The 18,297-nt window shown below is 40.8% G+C and overlaps 1 protein-coding gene across 2 annotated transcripts in view; it reads left to right on the forward strand.

The window, feature by feature from the left end:
- Positions 1–18,064, forward strand: part of trrap (transformation/transcription domain-associated protein) — a 57,161-nt gene extending 39,097 nt beyond the window's left edge. For both annotated transcript variants that reach the window (XM_077738792.1, XM_077738793.1), the window contains 14 exons: positions 1,662–1,857; positions 2,540–2,658; positions 2,757–2,903; positions 4,401–4,501; positions 6,507–6,708; positions 6,841–7,002; positions 9,633–9,723; positions 10,424–10,629; positions 10,831–11,092; positions 13,036–13,479; positions 13,949–14,133; positions 14,290–14,493; positions 16,348–16,542; positions 17,154–18,064. In XM_077738792.1, the coding sequence (XP_077594918.1) occupies positions 1,662–1,857; positions 2,540–2,658; positions 2,757–2,903; positions 4,401–4,501; positions 6,507–6,708; positions 6,841–7,002; positions 9,633–9,723; positions 10,424–10,629; positions 10,831–11,092; positions 13,036–13,479; positions 13,949–14,133; positions 14,290–14,493; positions 16,348–16,542; positions 17,154–17,438 (2,799 nt within the window). In that variant the 3' untranslated portion in view covers positions 17,439–18,064. The remainder of the gene's footprint in view (positions 1–1,661; positions 1,858–2,539; positions 2,659–2,756; positions 2,904–4,400; positions 4,502–6,506; positions 6,709–6,840; positions 7,003–9,632; positions 9,724–10,423; positions 10,630–10,830; positions 11,093–13,035; positions 13,480–13,948; positions 14,134–14,289; positions 14,494–16,347; positions 16,543–17,153) is intronic.
- The last annotated feature ends 233 nt before the right edge of the window (positions 18,065–18,297 follow it).

Raw genomic sequence — 18,297 nt, forward strand, 5'->3', positions numbered from 1 at the left:
TTTTAACCAAGAAATGATTAAATACATACATATATATAATAGTATTACAGAATAAACCCAACAGCGCCATTTACACAACAGCCAGTGGCAGTATCTCTGTCCACTCTTATGTTTTTGGTGTTTTACAGCATGTTTTACATGAAAAATTAGAGGGTACATTGACATGTACCTGCTTATGGCAAGTGTGATACTGGGGTATACCCATGGTGAGCAATGATGTTACTCATACTGGTTTTCAGTGTACTCAGAGAGGTTGTTTTTCTGCCCAGAAAAATGAAAAATTAGAGGGAACATTGGTTATGACGCAGGTGTAAATGTGTTTTAGAAGCCAGTGAGAATCAGTTCTTTTTTAAAGCCTCTTTAGTTTCTCCACCAGAGCTTTAAAATAGACAGGACAAAAGACAAAAAAGGGTGGGTGATGGAGTTTAAGGACGAAACAACTGAGAGGAGAAGAGTTAGCTTAGCAGTAATTACTTTGCCTGCCGTAAGATAGTGTTTGATTAAATACCTGCGGCTGAATTACATTTACGTGATGAATGGGAGGTCACCAACGGGACATGGACTGATATGAATTGATAATTGGGAATAAATATTGTAGGAATCGTTGTCATTTGCTTGAAAATTGACGTTTACAGAATTGGAATGTAAATTAGATGATTGCTTTCTTTGTTCTTTGTCGAGGTGGGTGCAAAAATGTGGGTGTTCTGGCATATGGGAGGTCTATTTATTATCCGGGGGAAAGGAAAACAACGCGTTTAGTATTCCTGGTAGAGGTTTTAACGGCCAGATGGAAATTTCAAACCTCGGTGAGACATCGGAAGAGAAAACTCCAAATATCAAATTCAGTTTCCCCCGCGGCGTCTGACAATCAATGGATGATCACCGAGTCCATCGCCTGGGAGAGCCGGCGTTAATATTGATTGAGGAGTTACTATAATGGGATGATTGATTATATGTTCACGAAGCGGCTTTAGGCCAATCAATGCGGCGTATTTCCACAAAATGTGTTGGAATAGCTTGCTTATTAATTTTACTTTAGCTTCCGGCTATCCTTCTTTTTTTGTCCTAATGGTAAACGTGTTTCAGGTGAAATATCAATAGTGCAAATCAAAATGTATTTTTGGGTTTTCAAGCATTCTAGATCACAACTCACTTGGATATTAGACAGTACTTGGGTATTAGACAGTACTTGGATATTAAACAGTACTTGGATATGAAACAGTACTTGGATATGAAACAGTACTTGGATATTAGACAGTACTTGGATATTAGACAGTACTTGGATATTAGACAGTACTTGGATATTAGACAGTACTTGGATATGAGACAGTACTTGGATATTAGACAGTACTTGGATATTAAACCGTACTTGGATATTAAACAGTACTTGGATATTAAACAGTACTTGGATATTAAACAGTACTTAGATATTAAACAGTACTTAGATATTAAACAGTACTTGGTTATTAAACAGTTCTTAGATATTTCTTATAGAAATTACTTATATATTTCTATTACTCATCTTGACAAAAATTTTGTCATTTAAATTTTGATGAGGATAAATATGGCCTTTTTTGCCATTTTTCAGTTTTGTTCACTATTCATGTTAGATGGAGACATGGAGAAGAGACAATATATTCTCTCTGGAATTCTCTCCCTAGGCTGCACAGCAGATCATCGAGTTGCAAGAAGCCGCTCAAATTAACGCGGGATTGCAGCCGGCCAATCTCGGACGCAACACCAGCCTGCACGACATGAAAACGGTGGTCAAAACGTGGAGGAACAGACTTCCCATTGTGTCTGATGACCTGTCCCACTGGAGTAGCATTTTCATGTGGCGCCAACATCACTACCAAGGTATGATCATCCACCAAATATAATCTTGAGAGCTGATTTCAACAGTAGACTCTCTGTCATGTTGTCAAATGTCCGGGCGACCAAACGTCCGGGCGACCAAACGTCCGGGCGACCAAACGTCCGGGCGACCAAACGTCCGGGCGACCAATCGTCCGGGCGACCAAATGTCCGAGTACCTTTATTTACCCATTTATCCATTTTACTATTGAAAATTCAACATATATTTTATCTTGCTATTTTATAAAATATAAAGAAAATTGCCCAAAATACTTCAATACGACTTGTTTATATATATACAATATATGTATTTCCCTAGTTTTTGTGTATTTTTTTGGCTAATCTGTACATTATTTGTGTGTTAGTATACCTACTCTATTGAAAATATTTTTTTGTGTGTAAAACTACACAGCTTCAGTTTTATAGCTATTATTTTGCCAATTTTTGGCTTAACGAATGTGAGTTGTAGACACGGTGAAATTTTCATTTCAATCCACTTCACTTCTACATGACAGCCTTGAAACGTCTGTTGTGCTACTGAAATTGATTTTCTTTAAAAATCCATCGCTATTGGCTGTTCAATATCTTCACATCCCCAGTGCTTTTCTCTCTTCTCAATAATAGTACTTGTATGATAAATAGAGATGCCATTCAAACCAATGTTTTCTTCTCTCTACGTCTGTAGCCATAGTGACGGCATATGAAACTAATACCCAGCATGATCCCAACAACAATAACGCCATGTTGGGAGTTCATGCCTCGGCATCTGCCATCATTCAGTATGGCAAGATTGGCCGTAAACAAGTGAGTTTTTTTAATACAATTCCATGGTCTTAACCATATTTTTTGGTTGTACAAAGACAGTTGTGTGTAGATATTTAGTGTCTTATTTTTTCGTGCAGGGTTTGGTGAATGTAGCATTGGATATTTTGAGTCGAATCCACACCATTCCAACAGTTCCGATTGTTGACTGCTTCCAGAAGATTAGGCAGCAAGTTAAATGTTATTTACAGCTGGCTGGCGTCATGGGAAAGAATGAATGTATGCAGGTGAGAATTTGGATTAATGTATTTTTTTGCATATATGCCATATTTGTTGTTAAAAAAATGACTGAATCGAGGGTACGGCTTATACGCGCATAAATTAGATTTGACATGCACGAAACTGAAAGTTGATAAAGCTGTAACGCAAGACAATGTGGCTATTGCGGTCACATATTTCAAAATAAAAAATAGATAAATAGATAAAATGGCTAACAACATTTATTTTGAGGTCTATGAATGAAATTAAAGGAAAAAATTAACCGTTTCTTGTATAAAACTTGAAAAAAACTCACTTACGTGCTTGCTCAGGGCGTCGCCATCTTAACTTGGGATGACAAACTAGACTGCTACAGGCACTTTTCATGGTTGTACTTCTCACATGACCTCCTTTTTGAATTTGTCTACGTGTAGTCAACAGGAACAGCAATCGATTTTTATAGAAAATTTCAGAAAAACCATGTGCAGAGATTTTTTTCTCAAGAATTTCCCTTCAAAGTAGCACATTTTTACTCCCTATTAAAACCATAATATAATGGGGCGGCTTATACGAGAGAAATTGTAAAATCCTGCGATTTTAAGGCAATTTTAAAGGTAAGGCTTATACGCAGAGGCGGCTAATATACCAGAAAATATACTGTGTCAACGGTATGCTGTAAATGTATTTTTCAGCCTTGATATATTTTGTACAGTCTATCCATTTATCTGTTCTAACATGGTTCTCTGGGAATCCAAACTCATGCTTGGTTTAACCTTTGAATGTATTCTATATTATTGGAAAGGAAAGATGGCTTTATCATCCTACAATGAGAAGGTCAATTGACGGGAACAGAAAGACGCAGCGAGCGACTCGGCAAACAATTTGCAGCAGCTGTCTCGTGAAATATTTTATGGAAACAACACGCGGACGTTACGTCTCATCAAAACGCATCAAGTCGTCCCTTTTCATTTCAATTATTCAAATTGAAATCCTATTTAGACCTTGTGTTGCCATTGTTTCCGACATTCCCGAAATATACTGCCACTTTATTATATAGTATTAACAAATACACAACTGGAACAGTTTTTTTACTATCAGTTTTGATATACAATTTTTTTGCAGCCCTTTAGCCAAAATTAGTAGCAAAATATCGATAAAAATGTGTTAAAATGCGATCAATTTCGTTGTTTTGGATACCAATTTTTGCCATTTAAATCCACTGAGTTTTTTTGATGAATACGTTTTAATACAAGAGGTGCTTGAGCACACCAAAAGCTATTAGAAAGCCGCCTCTCTCTTCCTCCAAATCTGTTCTGTTCCGCGGCTACACATCGTTTGTCACAGCGGCACATTGGGGACGACCAATCAGAGACTTTACTTCCCTCAGCGCGTACTTCCTTAACATCCTAATAATCATTCGTTATTATGCCACTATCCCTCCGCGGGTTTTTTTTCTCCTGAAGCTTTACACCAATGAGATTTTTATTTGCCATACGGTAATCCTTTTCTCGTCTTCTGTCCGTCAGGGTTTGGAGGTGATTGAGTCCACCAACCTCAAGTATTTCACCAAGGAAATGACAGCCGAGTTCTACGCCCTGAAGGGGATGTTCCTGGCTCAGATCAATAAGTAAGATTAATGGATTGATTGAATGCTTTTATTGTCATGATATAAGTATAATGAGATTTCAAGATGTCACCATGCAGTAAAAAAATAACAGCAAACAAATGCACTAATAAATCATCATAGACAAGTCCTAAATAGATAATACTAGTCCTTGTGTTCCGTTTTTAAGTCCAGGATGAGTTCTAAGGTCTTGGAGTTGTCATTCTTTGGACTAAACAACAAACAAATACAATAATAATTAATATATAGTCATGATTAATACATAATCAGTAAATAGTAATAGATACTTAAGTGGTAGAAGTAGTAGTCAACATGGAAAAGTGCTACAAAGTGAGTATACTGACTAGCAATAAGTCTTGATTGCAGAACTCAAGTTGAGTATGGGGACTGCTCTTGGGAAGAAACTGCTTTAGTCTCTTTGTCTTGGCTGTTATGGTTCTGTAGATCCTTCCAGAGGGCAGCAGGTGTATGTAATTGGTGGAAGTCGGGATGTGTTTTGTCTTTTTGAGGATTTCTGCCCTTTTTAAGGCACCTGGATTCGTAGATCCTGGACAATTTGTGGATTTTTAAAATCATGAAGTCCAGGTTTTCACTTCTGTTCATCAGGTCTGTTTCCCGGGGATGTCCTCGATCAGAAATAGAATGAAATCAGATTTTCAGGGTATCGGATTTAGACGAAGTATGGTTTGATTCTGCAAAATTGGGCCAGTTGGACTCTAGTTCAAAAATATGTGATCTGGGCATCCCTACTATATGATCCAGTTTTAGCCTTCCCCATCACTGTACTTGAAATTTGACTCCCCAGCACATCTGTTTTATTTGTTCGTCACCGTTTCATGCAGAGTTCTGTTCCTCAGCTCCAGGGCTAACTTGTAAAAATCTGTGTTCAAACCCCCCTCGCTCAAAACCCCAGTCGTCTCGGACGTGACACGGCTAGCCTAAGGGGTAAAAGACTAATTGAAGGAGCCTTATTAAACGTACACGCAGCTCAATAATTAACCACAGGCCGTTTTCAAGAATCTCTACAATCAGCAAAACTTGCCTCTACCTCAGCAGGGTTTATTGCAATCATTAAGTTTCTCTTAACTGGGGCGGTATTAAGAGCTGACTTGCGGACACGGGTTGAGAGAGTTTTTATGTGAGTATGTTTGAGCATCCGTGCCAAGCCGAAGATTTGAGGATCGTTCAATTTAACGGCTGTCAAAGATTTTGACACTCTGTCGGGAGTCCAGACTCCTGCTGAGGTAGCTTTTGGAAACATTTCATGTACTTTTGATACTCACACAAGTGACAGAGGCAACTCCATTAAGTGTTACAAGAGGGTCTTTGCCTCTGACTCCCATAGCAATCAAGCTTCCATTTCCTAATCACACGGCAAATGCCTTTCATAATAACCGATTTTAATTGATCGTCTCGGGAGACGTTTTGCCGGATGTCGACGGGGAAAGCGCTCGGGGACGCCATGAGTGGCTTTTTCGGACTTGTTATGGCGCCAGGTTTGTTTATTAATCAAATGGTGACAGGTTTAAGTCATTCAGTCCACCTGCTAAGGATTGCTTTAAGATGAACGGGCTGAAGTAAAACACTTAAGACTCACGATCAGTCAAGTCTGTTGCTACATTTCAACTGGATTTCCCTTAAGTAGGCAAGACTTAATGTGCGGGGTTGAAAATGTGATAAATTTGCCTTCTTGTTGGATCTAGATTGGAAAAAATTGTGTTAAGATGGAAGGCAGATAACATTGGAAGTGTTAAAAGCCGAAAACTTGTTGATCTTTGCTCCATGTTATCGTTGAGCTCAACGTATTATAGTCAAATTCTTAATAGCTTGAGGATTTAAGATTACGATAAATCCATATACACTGAAATATGCTTCATGGGTATATGTGAAAGACATATTTCTCTGAATTTCTCTTTCTTTATCCAAGTCAAGCCTTGTTTTATCAGATTTTTAAGTCATTTGCCAAAGCGCCATGAACCTAATTTGCACTTTGACCTTTTCCTCACAGGTCAGAGGAGGCCAACAAGGCCTTTTCCGCCGCTGTCCAAATGCACGACGTCCTGGTCAAGGCCTGGGCCATGTGGGGGGACTACCTGGAGAACATCTTCGCCAAAGACCGTCAGCTTCACCTGGGAGTCTCGGCTATCACCTGCTACCTCCACGCATGCCGCCACCAAAACGAAAGCAAATCTCGCAAGTATCTGGCAAAGGTAGTTCCTCCTCGTCAATCTCAGTCGTCCATTGATTTCATATATGAAGATATGACATAAATACACGACTCTAAAACAGTTTTTCCCAATTGAATAATCTCATCTCATGCCAAATTTCCCTTGAATTTTCAGGTACTCTGGCTTCTGAGCTTTGACGACAAGGACACGCTAGCAAACGCCGTGGACAAGTACTGCATCGGAGTCCCGCCCATCCAATGGTTGGCATGGATTCCCCAGCTGCTAACCTGCTTAGTGGGTTCAGAAGGCAAACCTCTACTCAACCTCATCAGCCAGGTGCCCAAGTCCACAACCTCCCTTTAATTTTTTAGTCTTGTTACAGCTGTCAGCCTGGAGACACACTATGCAGTGTGTGTCTGACTCATTGACTGAATACTTCTGCTGTGGTAGTTGTGATTCCCTGGTATATCTTACCATCAGGGAGTTTCAACTACCACAGCAGAAGTATTCAGTCAATGATGAGTCTGACACACACTGCAAGTAGCCTTCAGTGATAGAGTTTTGTAATATGATATTTAGAGTTTTTAGCCTCACTTTTAAACCAGCGAGTCTGTTACTTGGCTATTTTTTCATTACAGCATACATGTCACCTTACATACATTTTCCCACATATTTTATACGTTTTTCCACATTTTATACAGTTTTTGTTTTGTTTTATGGCTCCCCCCTGATTTTAAGATTTCCAGGGAGTCGCAACTACCACAGCAGAAGTATTCAGTCAATGATGAGCAAGTAGCCTTCATCATTGACTGAATACTTCTGCTGTGGTAGTTTTGACTCCCTGGTATATCTTAAAATCAGGAGGAGTCGTGAAACAAAACAAAAACTGTATAAAATATGTGGAAAAACGTATAAAATATGTGGAAAAACGTATATAAGGTAACAGGTATGCTGTAATGAAAAAAATTGCGAAGTAACAGACTCGCTGGTTTAAAAGTGAAGCTAAAAACTAAATATCATATTACAAAACTCTATCACTGAAGGCTACTTGCAGTATGTGTCTGACTCATCATTGACTGAATACTTCTGCTGTGGTATTTGGGACTCCCTGGTATATCTTACCATCAGGGAGAGTCCTTTTTTAAGACTCCCCCCTGATGGTAAGATATACCAGGGAGTCGCAACTACCACAGCAGAAGTATTCAGTCAATGATGAGTCAGACACATACTACAAGTAGCCTTCAGTGATAGTCTTTTGAAAACTTTGTGGTTGAAAGCAAATGGCGTAGGCAATTTTGTTGCCCGATTACGTCGGACCCGGTCAATCATTTAAGAGATGGCTCGGATAACAAGTATGGCCTCCGTAACTGGGCGCCGCTAATCCGTGAATGTTTGGCACTCGCGCTGATGAAATATTTTGCGTTCTTCATCACATCCATTCAGTCCGCCACATCTGCCGCCCGCGTTGGCAGCCGTTTTCACAGGCTTCCTAATCGTGATAAATTAAATGGCATTCACGCGGAAGTTAATCTCCCCTGGCTTGCATTCTATTTACCAAATTAAGCATTCAGGAGCCCCCCCACCCCCACCACCACACACCCTCTTCCCAACTTCCACTTTGACACCCATTTATTGGCTTTCACTAGACCCCGGCGAATTGGATTTTGAATTATTTGCACGTGAAGTCATTATAAAGTTAATACAGTACGCATCCACACGGCAGGAACCGAGCACGTAATTAATGCCGGGCCTAATTTGCGTTGCTTAATGGAGGATTTTTTTCTGCACAATTTGAAGAGGGTGATCTTCAAAGACTAGAAAGCTGTACTAAACCTCTAGCCATCCGTCCTCTTGATAGGTTAAGGATATTGTCCGGAAGATTTAAGCTAACTGAAGAGTTTTGTAATACGATAATTAAGAGTTTTTAGCTTCACATTTAAACCAGGGAGTCTGTTACTTGGCTAATTTTTTCATTACAGCATACATGTCACCTTGTATACGTTATTTCACATATTTTATGTTTTTCCACATTTTATACGTGTTTCCACATATTTTATACGTTTTTCCACATATTTTATACGTTTTTCCACATATTTTATAAGTTTTTTCTCATATTTTTTACATTTGTCCACAAATTTTATACTTTTTTTTCTACGTTTTATACGTTTTTTATACGTTTTTCCACATTTTGTACGTTTTTCCACATATTTTATACGTTTTTTTTCTTCAAATTGTCTACGTCGTAGAACAAAGTTTTGAACGGAAGTATTTTTTGGGGAAGATGTATTAAATTTTACCCATTTTGGCTCTAATTTAGATCGTCTCGGTCACTGCAATTTCTTTTTACCCCTTAAATTAAACAACAACAAAAACATACTACCTCAAATTCTCACATGATCAGAGATTGACTCTAAAACTATAAAACAACAATAACCAAATCCTATTTAAAAATCCGATCTTTATCCTTATTTCGTAGACATCCCCTCGTTAACGCTCTTCACTTTACGTCCTTTTTATGTAAAGAAGAATCCAATTTTAATGCATAGCAGGCTTTATCTCTGCCACTTCCCTGAATTATTTAGGATTTTTCTTTGGCGGTGGAATGTTTAAAAAAAGAAAAAAAGACCAAGAAAAAACGTACGTTGAAAAATTGATGAAGGTGAGGCAAAGAGGGCCTGGGGGTAGGTGACCAGATGAATGGGAAGTTAACAGACATATCAGCAGCCTCTCTCCTGCACCCCCAAGCCTCCTTCTTGTCGGCAGTTCACCCCCCCCCCCCCCCCCATCAGACCAAGTCCAATAAGACTTAGCTTTCCATTAGCGTCCTGATCTCTGCCTTCCTTCCAGTTCTTTTTTATCTTTAATGTTGCTTTTAGACGCCAGCTTGATATGCATCTGCTTAGTCATCGTTTTTTAAATATATGAATCTTTGAAATATAATTTAAGACCCTCTTTTTATCCGCCAGGTGGGACGAGTTTACCCTCAGGCTGTCTACTTTCCCATTCGTACCCTTTACCTGACGCTCAAAATTGAGCAAAGGGAACGCTACAAAAGTGGTAAGAATGATGGATTTTTTGCCTTGAAATATTTTTAGAACCGAATGGTGTGCCATCTTTTGAAGATTAGTCAAAAATATAGATTTATATATAGTTTTTTTTCATTTATTGATCTTTTAATCCAGTATCACGTGTAAACACAAGTTCAAAACAAACTACGGCTTATATGGGCATAAATTAGACTTGACATGCACAAAAATGCAATCTACAAATATCTACAGGAATGGTTTCTTTATTAATTCTTTTTTTTGTTGCTGAGTACTGAAAAGTTGTTGACTCCTTTTGTAGAGTAACATTTGTTTGTTGAACGAGGTACTTGGACGTTTGGTCGCCTGGACGTTTGGTCGCCGGACGTTTGACAACATGACAGAGTTTACTGTTGAAACGTCTGGGTGACCAAACGTCTGGGTGACCAAACGTCTGGGTGACCAAACGTCTGGGTGACCAAACGTCTGGGTGACCAAACGTCTGGGTGACCAAACGTCTGGGTGACCAAACGTCTGGGTGACCAAACGTCTGGGTGACCAAATGTCTGGGTGACCAAATGTCTGGGCGACCAAATGTCTGGGTGACCAAATGTCTGGGTGACCAAATGTCTGGGTGACCAAATGTCTGGGTGACCAAACGTCTGGGTGACCAAACGTCTGGTCACGGTTGTACAATAATGATTTTATTGATATTTTTAATTTTTTGTACTTAGACGCATCTGGACAGCAACAACCCACTTCGGTGGGCTCCCAGTCGCACTCTGGAGCTTCTGACCCCGGTCCCATCAGGGCCACGGCGCCAATGTGGCGCTGTAGTCGAATTATGCACATGCAACGCGAGCTCCATCCCACCCTCCTTTCTTCCCTGGAGGGAATCGTTGACCAGATGGTGTGGTTCAGGGAAAACTGGCACGAGGAGGTGAGGAATCAAGTGCTATTTTTACATGGAAGGAAAAATTCATCTTCTTTTTGTCCTTGGTATTTTTCTGGGGAACTTTCCTCAATGGTTGCACCAAAAAAAAATCACATTTTAATGGTATAATCTTGATTAGAAATCACCGATCTGATCACATATTTTTTATTATTTTTTGCAATCCTGAGGTCTTTTTTGCTATTGCAGGTTTTACGGCAACTCCAACAAGGACTGGCCAAATGTTACTCTGTGGCCTTCGAGAAGAGCGGCGCCGTTTCTGACGCCAAAATCACGCCGCATACGCTGAACTTTGTCAAGAAACTGGTCAGCACTTTTGGCGTGGGCTTGGAGAACGTTTCCAACGTGTCCACCATGTTCTCCAGCGCCGCTTCCGAGTCTCTGGCGCGTCGGGCTCAGGCCACCGCCCAGGACCCTGTCTTCCAGAAAATGAAAGGCCAGTTCACCACAGGTGCGTTGGAAATACCATCACATTGCTTCCGATCTGATGTATTTTAGGACCTCCCTAACTTATACAGTAAATTCAACGGGCCAAAAAAACGACAGTCGCCAACAACACCAGCAAATGAGTTAATACCATAAAAATAAATGTACTATCCGTTTTGATTTGAGCCAAATTTTTGATTTGATGGGTTTTAGGACCTCCCTAATTTATAAAGTAAGCCCAACGGGTCATAAAACAGCAGTCACCATCAAAATCAGCAAATGAGATATTAACCTGAAAATACATTTTCAAAACTGGTTCAATGTTTTTAGCCGCTTCGAGCCAGATTTCTGATCAAATGTGTTTTAGGACCACCCTAATTTATAAAGCAAGCCCAACGGGTCACAAAACAGCAGTCGCCATCAACACCAGCAAATGATGTAATAACCTAAAAATACATTTTCAAAACGGTTTCAGTCTGTTTTTAGCCAATGTTCAATCTGATGTATTTTAGGACCACCCTAATTTATAAAGTAAGCCCAATGGGTCATAAAACAGCAGTTACCATCAATGCCAGTGAATGAGTTAATACCCTAAAAATATATGTTCAAGACTGGTTCAATCTGTTTTTAGCCAATTCGCGCCAGATTTCCGATCTGATGGGATTTTAGGACCACCCTAATTTATATAGCAAGCCTTGACGTGCACTCCCGGCTACGAAGGATCTTGCCAGATGTCACGGCTAGACTTGATCAGGGCTCGCGGCGTACCCGTCCCCCCCCCATCCGCCGTCGTCACCCAGCTGTGTCCCCGTGGCAAAGCGCGAGCGGCGCACCAGCCTTCGCCAAAGCGGAACAAAAAGGGTTTACGGAGCGGCTGAGCGGCCAAGCTAGTGGCTCACTCGCTTTCACGGGGTTTGTGGGCCGGAAAATATGGGTTTATGTGTGCATATATAACATCTGGCAGCGGGGAGGCCTTCAAATCCAATTACGGCAAATGCTATTTGCACCAGTTGCTGTTTTCGTCGCAGATCTGTTCGGGAGACTTGTCTAAACAGGAGAGGGGGGGGGGGGTGATGATCATATTTCTTTTCATTTCAATTCTACGTCCTTTTGGACCGATAAGCGTTTAGTCGGATTTTGCTCTCGCACCTGCTGGTGATTGCTCGCTGAGCATTTTATGTGTCTGGCTCGCTGGAGAATTTAATTTGCCTCCAGTGTTCAATTGTCAGCCGTCACTCTTGTCTCGGCATTACCAACTTTTTACATTTTGGTGTTAGCTTAAAGAGCAAATACTCAGCAGGGAATTACAGTACACGTGACTCGATAAATATTCTGCGATATTGAGATGTTGAATATTTCAGAACTATTACTTTATTTTTTCGCAAATAAGCCATATCAACAATGTGAAAAAACAACAACGTGAAACAACAATGTGAAAAATCAACAATACAAAACAACAACAACGTGAAAAACAACAACAAAGTGAAACAACAATGCGAGACAACTATGCGAGACAACAATGCCAGACAACAATGCCAGACAACAATGCCAGACAACAATGGGAAACAACAATGCACAACACCAATGCACAACAACAATGCACAACAACAATGCACAACACCAATGCACAACACCAATGCACAACACCAATGCACAACACCAATGCACAACACCAATGCACAACACCAATGCACAACACCAATGCACAACACCAATGCACAACACCAATGCACAACACCAATGCACAACACCAATGCACAACACCAATGCACAACACCAATGCACAACACCAATGCACAACACCAATGTACAACACCAATGCAAAACAACAATGCACAACAACAATGTGAAAAAAACAACAAGTAAAAATGTTAAAAAACGCAAAAAAAACAACGTGAAAAACTCACTCGTGTGTGGGACTGTTTCAGAACCTTGTTCTCACCATTTGCTCTCTCCCTTGCCCACTAGACTTTGACTTCAGCGTTCCCGGCTCCATGAAACTCCACAATCTGATCTCCAAGCTCAAAAAGTGGATCAAAATCCTGGAGGCCAAGACCAAGCAGCTCCCCAAGTTTTTCCTGATCGAGGAGAAGTGCCGATTCCTCAGCAACTTCTCCGCCCAGACGGCCGAGGTGGAGATCCCGGGGGAGTTTCTCATGCCCAAACCCACCCACTACTACATCAAGATCGCCAGGTTCATGCCTAGAGTGGAGATCGTCCAGAAGCACAACACGGCGGCTCGGCGCCTTTACATCCGTGGTCACAACGGGAAGATCTACCCTTACCTGGTGATGAACGACGCTTGCCTGACGGAGTCTCGGCGGGAGGAGAGGGTTCTCCAACTCCTCAGACTACTCAACCCTTGCCTAGAGAAGAGAAAGGAGACCACCAAAAGACATCTTTTCTTCACCGGTAGGACATTAGAAGTTACTGAACCATTTTAAATGACTACTATATCATGTTATGAGGTCTTAGCATTGTATTATGTTCTGTTTTTTTAAAAATAGAAGATGCAATTTTGAGATAGGATTGAGATGTATTTCCAGTAAATATGATATGACATGGAATCTAACCTTTAGAGATCAAGAACATTATGTGGCTTATTTTTTTTTACTAACCTTTAGAGGTCAGGAACATCATCTGACTCATTTCTTTTTCAATCAGCCTCAAACATATCTTTTGTTTTTGTTCCTCAACTTTAAAATATTTCTGTTGTAGTGTTTTAAGAATCAACATCGAAGTCCAGGTTCTAAAATACAGTATCCAAATTTATATATTGGATTTTATCCCCAGTTTCCTCAGTATGATATTTTTAGACAGTCATTTCAATTTCGACAGTTGAGCTTATGCCCGTGCTTGTCTGCAAACTTTTGTTTTCCAGTCCCAAGAGTAGTCGCAGTGTCTCCCCAGATGCGTCTAGTAGAGGACAACCCTTCATCTCTCTCATTGGTTGAAATCTATAAACAACGTTGTGCCAAGAAGGGCATCGAACACGATAACCCTATCTCCCGATATTACGACCGATTGGCCACTGTGCAAGCCAGAGGGACGCAGGCGAGCCATCAGGTACTCCATCTTCACCAAAATGGTTTCCACCAAACTCCATCTTCTTCCATTGTCTTTCATTGAAGACATCTTGTATATTTGTAAAAAAAATCTGACTGGATTTTGGGACATCTCAATGGAAGTGTCCAATAAATGATTCTAACTTCTTGTTGCCAGGTCCTTCGAGACATTCTAAAGGAAGTCCAGGGCAACATGGTGCCCCGCAGCATGCTGAAAGAATGGGCTCTCCACACCTTCCCCAACGCCACCGACTACTGGACCTTCCGTAAAATGTTCACCATCCAGTTGGCTCTTATTGGTCTGGCCGAGTTCATGCTACACCTGAACCGGCTCAACCCGGAGATGCTGCAGATAGCACAGGTAAGACTGGGAAGAAAGGGTAAGGGTAACATGTGGCTTGGGAGCCATATGTGTGACTGGATGTTTGGTCGCCCGGGTGAATATAATTTGGAGAGCTGGTTTCAGCAGTAGATATTTTGATATTAAACTTTCTCTCTCAATAATATAATTTTGAGAGCTGACATTAAAACGTCCAGGCGACCAAACGTCCAGGCGACCAAACGTCCAGGCGACCAAATGTCTGGGTACCAAAAATCTTTTTGTAAAAATTTAAAAAAATATTCTACAAAAGCTAAAATAAACATGGTTTTAGATCTATTAAAAAAACAGAATATTCAGGGCTTTTAATCCAGTTCTTTTAATCCATTTATTAAAATTTAAAAGTCTAAATATTATATCTAAAATGGTCCGGCCCACTTGAAACCGAGTCTGCCACCCTCCCGCTAGACTCTTTTTGTTGATAACAAGAAATGAGTACTCATGTTAAGCATAGCCTTGCTTTGTGAAAAAACCCACCATATCAAAATATGAACAAATAAATCAAACAAATTCCTCCCATCGGCCCAAGCTTAGAAACCCACTCCTAAACACACCAAGTATTTTTCCCATTTTTCCTTTCAAGGGCACACAAGGCTCCAATGCGCCTTAATTTGATATACGGTTACGTTCTACCCTGGTATAGATCACCATTACTGACTTTGTATCTGTCTTTATGACTCATGCCTCTCCCCTCTGACATTCACATTAACGTCTACCCGTCAAGCAGCTGCTATAAAATGCAGCGGATGTTTTGACAGGACGTTAGACGCGGCACCCCCGCACACCCACCCTCCCACAGCACCGCCACTATCAAGCATGTTTCAATTTGAAGCGGCCGCATCTGGGCGCCTGCTAAAGGTCCTCAGACAGCTTTTTCAAAGTCATTATTCAAGATGATTGTGTCAGCCGGACACCCCCCAATTCCCCCCCGCCCCTCGATCCTAATCGCCCTTTGCTGACAGGCGTTCCTCCGGGCAGCTAAGCGCCGGTATTAAGTCCCCGCTCTGCCTGTTCCATTCCGTAGATCCCATTTAGACGCAGGAGGATTATAGTGCGGGGAGTACACCCAACTGTGATTGCAAGGACAGAACACCGTTGCCATATACTGTATGTTCAGCACTTATCTTAGGGCCCGTTATCGTATCTTTTCGAGAAGACCTTTCATTTCCTTGTGCGATTAGCAGTGGGTTTTTTTAGGGGGGTTTTATTCATGCCTATTTATTGGGAGAATAGCTTGTAGTTCACAAATGGGGCTTTCAGATAGACACGGAATCCAGGGTTCTAAGGGATGGAGTATGTTGGTTCATTTTTCTTTGGGCGGAGAGTCGACACTTTAAGAGCACAAGGGAGATGCTGTCAACATAACTCACGTCGCCCCCGTGGTCACACGTATATTTGCAGACATCACATGTTGCCCAGTAGAGCCCACGGTGGTGTAACAAAGTATTGTGCGAAGATATACAGTCATCATTGGAAAAAAATTATGTGATTTGTGTTCTTTTATGGAATAATTTAAGGATTTCCAAGATGCTACTTGGTCTTTTGTCAGTCCCTGCTGATTTCCAGGCATTTTCCAGACACTTCAAGGCATTTCCAGGCATTTTCCAGGAATTTCCAGGCATTTCCAGGTGACCACCTGTTGGTTTTGGGGCATTTCAAGGTTCCCTATACACTCACTGGCTGTCATTGAGGGCATGGACCAAATGAACGAATAGAATTGTAGATAAGCAAGATCAATAAGAACAGTGTTCCTCCACCTTGTAGGTTGACGCAAGTCAATAGCATCCATCTTTGGTAGGGTAACATACCCGCTTGTCTGCCGTCTTATGCTTTCAGGACACTGGCAAACTCAACGTCTCCTACTTCCGCTTCGACATCAACGACGCCACGGGCGACCTGGACGCCAATCGACCGGTTCCCTTCCGGCTGACGCCAAATATCTCGGAGTTCCTGACTACTATCGGCGTTTCTGGACCCCTCACCGCTTCCATGATTGCTGTGGCGCGTTGTTTCGCACAGCCCAACTTTAAGGTAGCGTTTGGTCAAAGGTCCAAATCGTATTTGCGATACTGTGTGTCTTGATTCCCAAAGGTCACCAATATTGTACTTAAATGCTGGCATTGGTATTGGTGAGTACTAAAATATTATATTTTAATGTCAGTTATGGTTCATCTTTTTATTACTGTGTCGGCTTTTGAGAGCCATTTAACACTCTGTTTTTTTGTTTATCTGTTTATTTTTACCTAAACCAGGTAGGCAAAAAAATATTTTCATTTATTAATCTTTTTTGTAAACTATTATTATTATTTTTTGAAAGATTCCAGATGTTAATTGTTATTAACGAATACCTGATATGCCATTATTGTTGCAGTTGTTTTTCTTAGCTTACACAATTGGACAAAATCAATAACCTTGTATTTTTTTATTTATTTAAGGACTTAAATGGGCAGGAGAAAATGCTGTTAATGTGCCATAATTCATGTCTTCCTTGTATTGTTGTATAATTATATTAAAGTATAATTATTAGTAACCCTAACACATGGCAATTGCTTCCCTAGGTGGCGCCACAGAACTAACCGAATCAGTCCTGAGACATTTTTTCGCATCCCTCATCCTTAAAAATACTTCTCTCTCATTAACAGGTGGACGGCATCCTCAAAGCGGTCCTCCGGGACGAAATCATCGCCTGGCATAAGAAAACTCAAGAGGACACGTCCATGCCGCTGTCCCCAGCCGGACAACCGGAGAACATGGACTCCCAACAGCTCGTCTCGCTAGTCCAGAAGGCCGTCACCGCCATTATGACCCGCCTCCACAACTTGGCGCAGTTCGAGGGCGGTGAAAGTAAAGTTAACACGTTAGTAGCCGCCGCTAATAGCCTGGACAATTTATGCCGAATGGATCCAGCATGGCATCCATGGCTTTAAAGGTACATAAAGGGCTTTTGACTTTCAGGACCTTGGACAGTAGTTTTTTCCCAGGTAAGTCAGTACATTTTGTAGTCTGACTTTATTGTAAATACTTTGTTTTGTTTATCTCTTTCGCGCTAGTGTATGATATTTCGAAACGATATTCGACTCGGCTTTTTATTGGATAATTGTTTAGCGCTATTGGTTGTAAAAAAATGGGCGGAGTAAGATGGTTATTATTGTTATTATTGTTATTCTCGTGTTATGCTACTTATGGCGATAAAATGTGTGTATTGTTGTTGTTCAGTCCCAAAATAAACTTTTATTTTTATTTTTTTACGTCTTAAATTTTGGGCTGCAACAATACACACATGTAATCGTTGCTTTTCCGTGAACAGCTACATTATCAGGGAGGAAAAAAAATACATTTTCTACACTGACTCCAATTGTATTTATTAAGTTTGTTGTATATTATGATTACGATGATTTGAAAGTAAACAAAAGTTAGGAAACTTTTGTATTCACTGCAGTTTCAATGTTGGAACTTTATTGTTTTTTTTGTCCTTACAATTCTTGTTCATTTTTATCCTTTCTTCTTTGTACATAGACATTGACTTAGTTGGAATAAATTGCTCTATTTCAAACCAGTCTTTTCCTCAAAACTCACAACTACGCCATTAAAAACTTGCAATTAGTTTTTCTTCAAGTTAACCAAACGACAACAACGGGCGGTAACGGCCATCTGCGCCCTGAAGGACGCGTTCCTGGTTGTTATTGCGCTCGTAACTCACGCCACGAAACGACTCCACGCCGTTTGGCGACCCCCCGACATTCAGAAAAGCGGATCTTCGTCCCTTGCCAATTACAGCGAGGCGTC

The sequence above is a fragment of the Stigmatopora nigra genome, chromosome 18, assembly GCF_051989575.1.
Source record: "Stigmatopora nigra isolate UIUO_SnigA chromosome 18, RoL_Snig_1.1, whole genome shotgun sequence".
NCBI classification, from domain to species: domain Eukaryota; kingdom Metazoa; phylum Chordata; class Actinopteri; order Syngnathiformes; family Syngnathidae; genus Stigmatopora; species Stigmatopora nigra.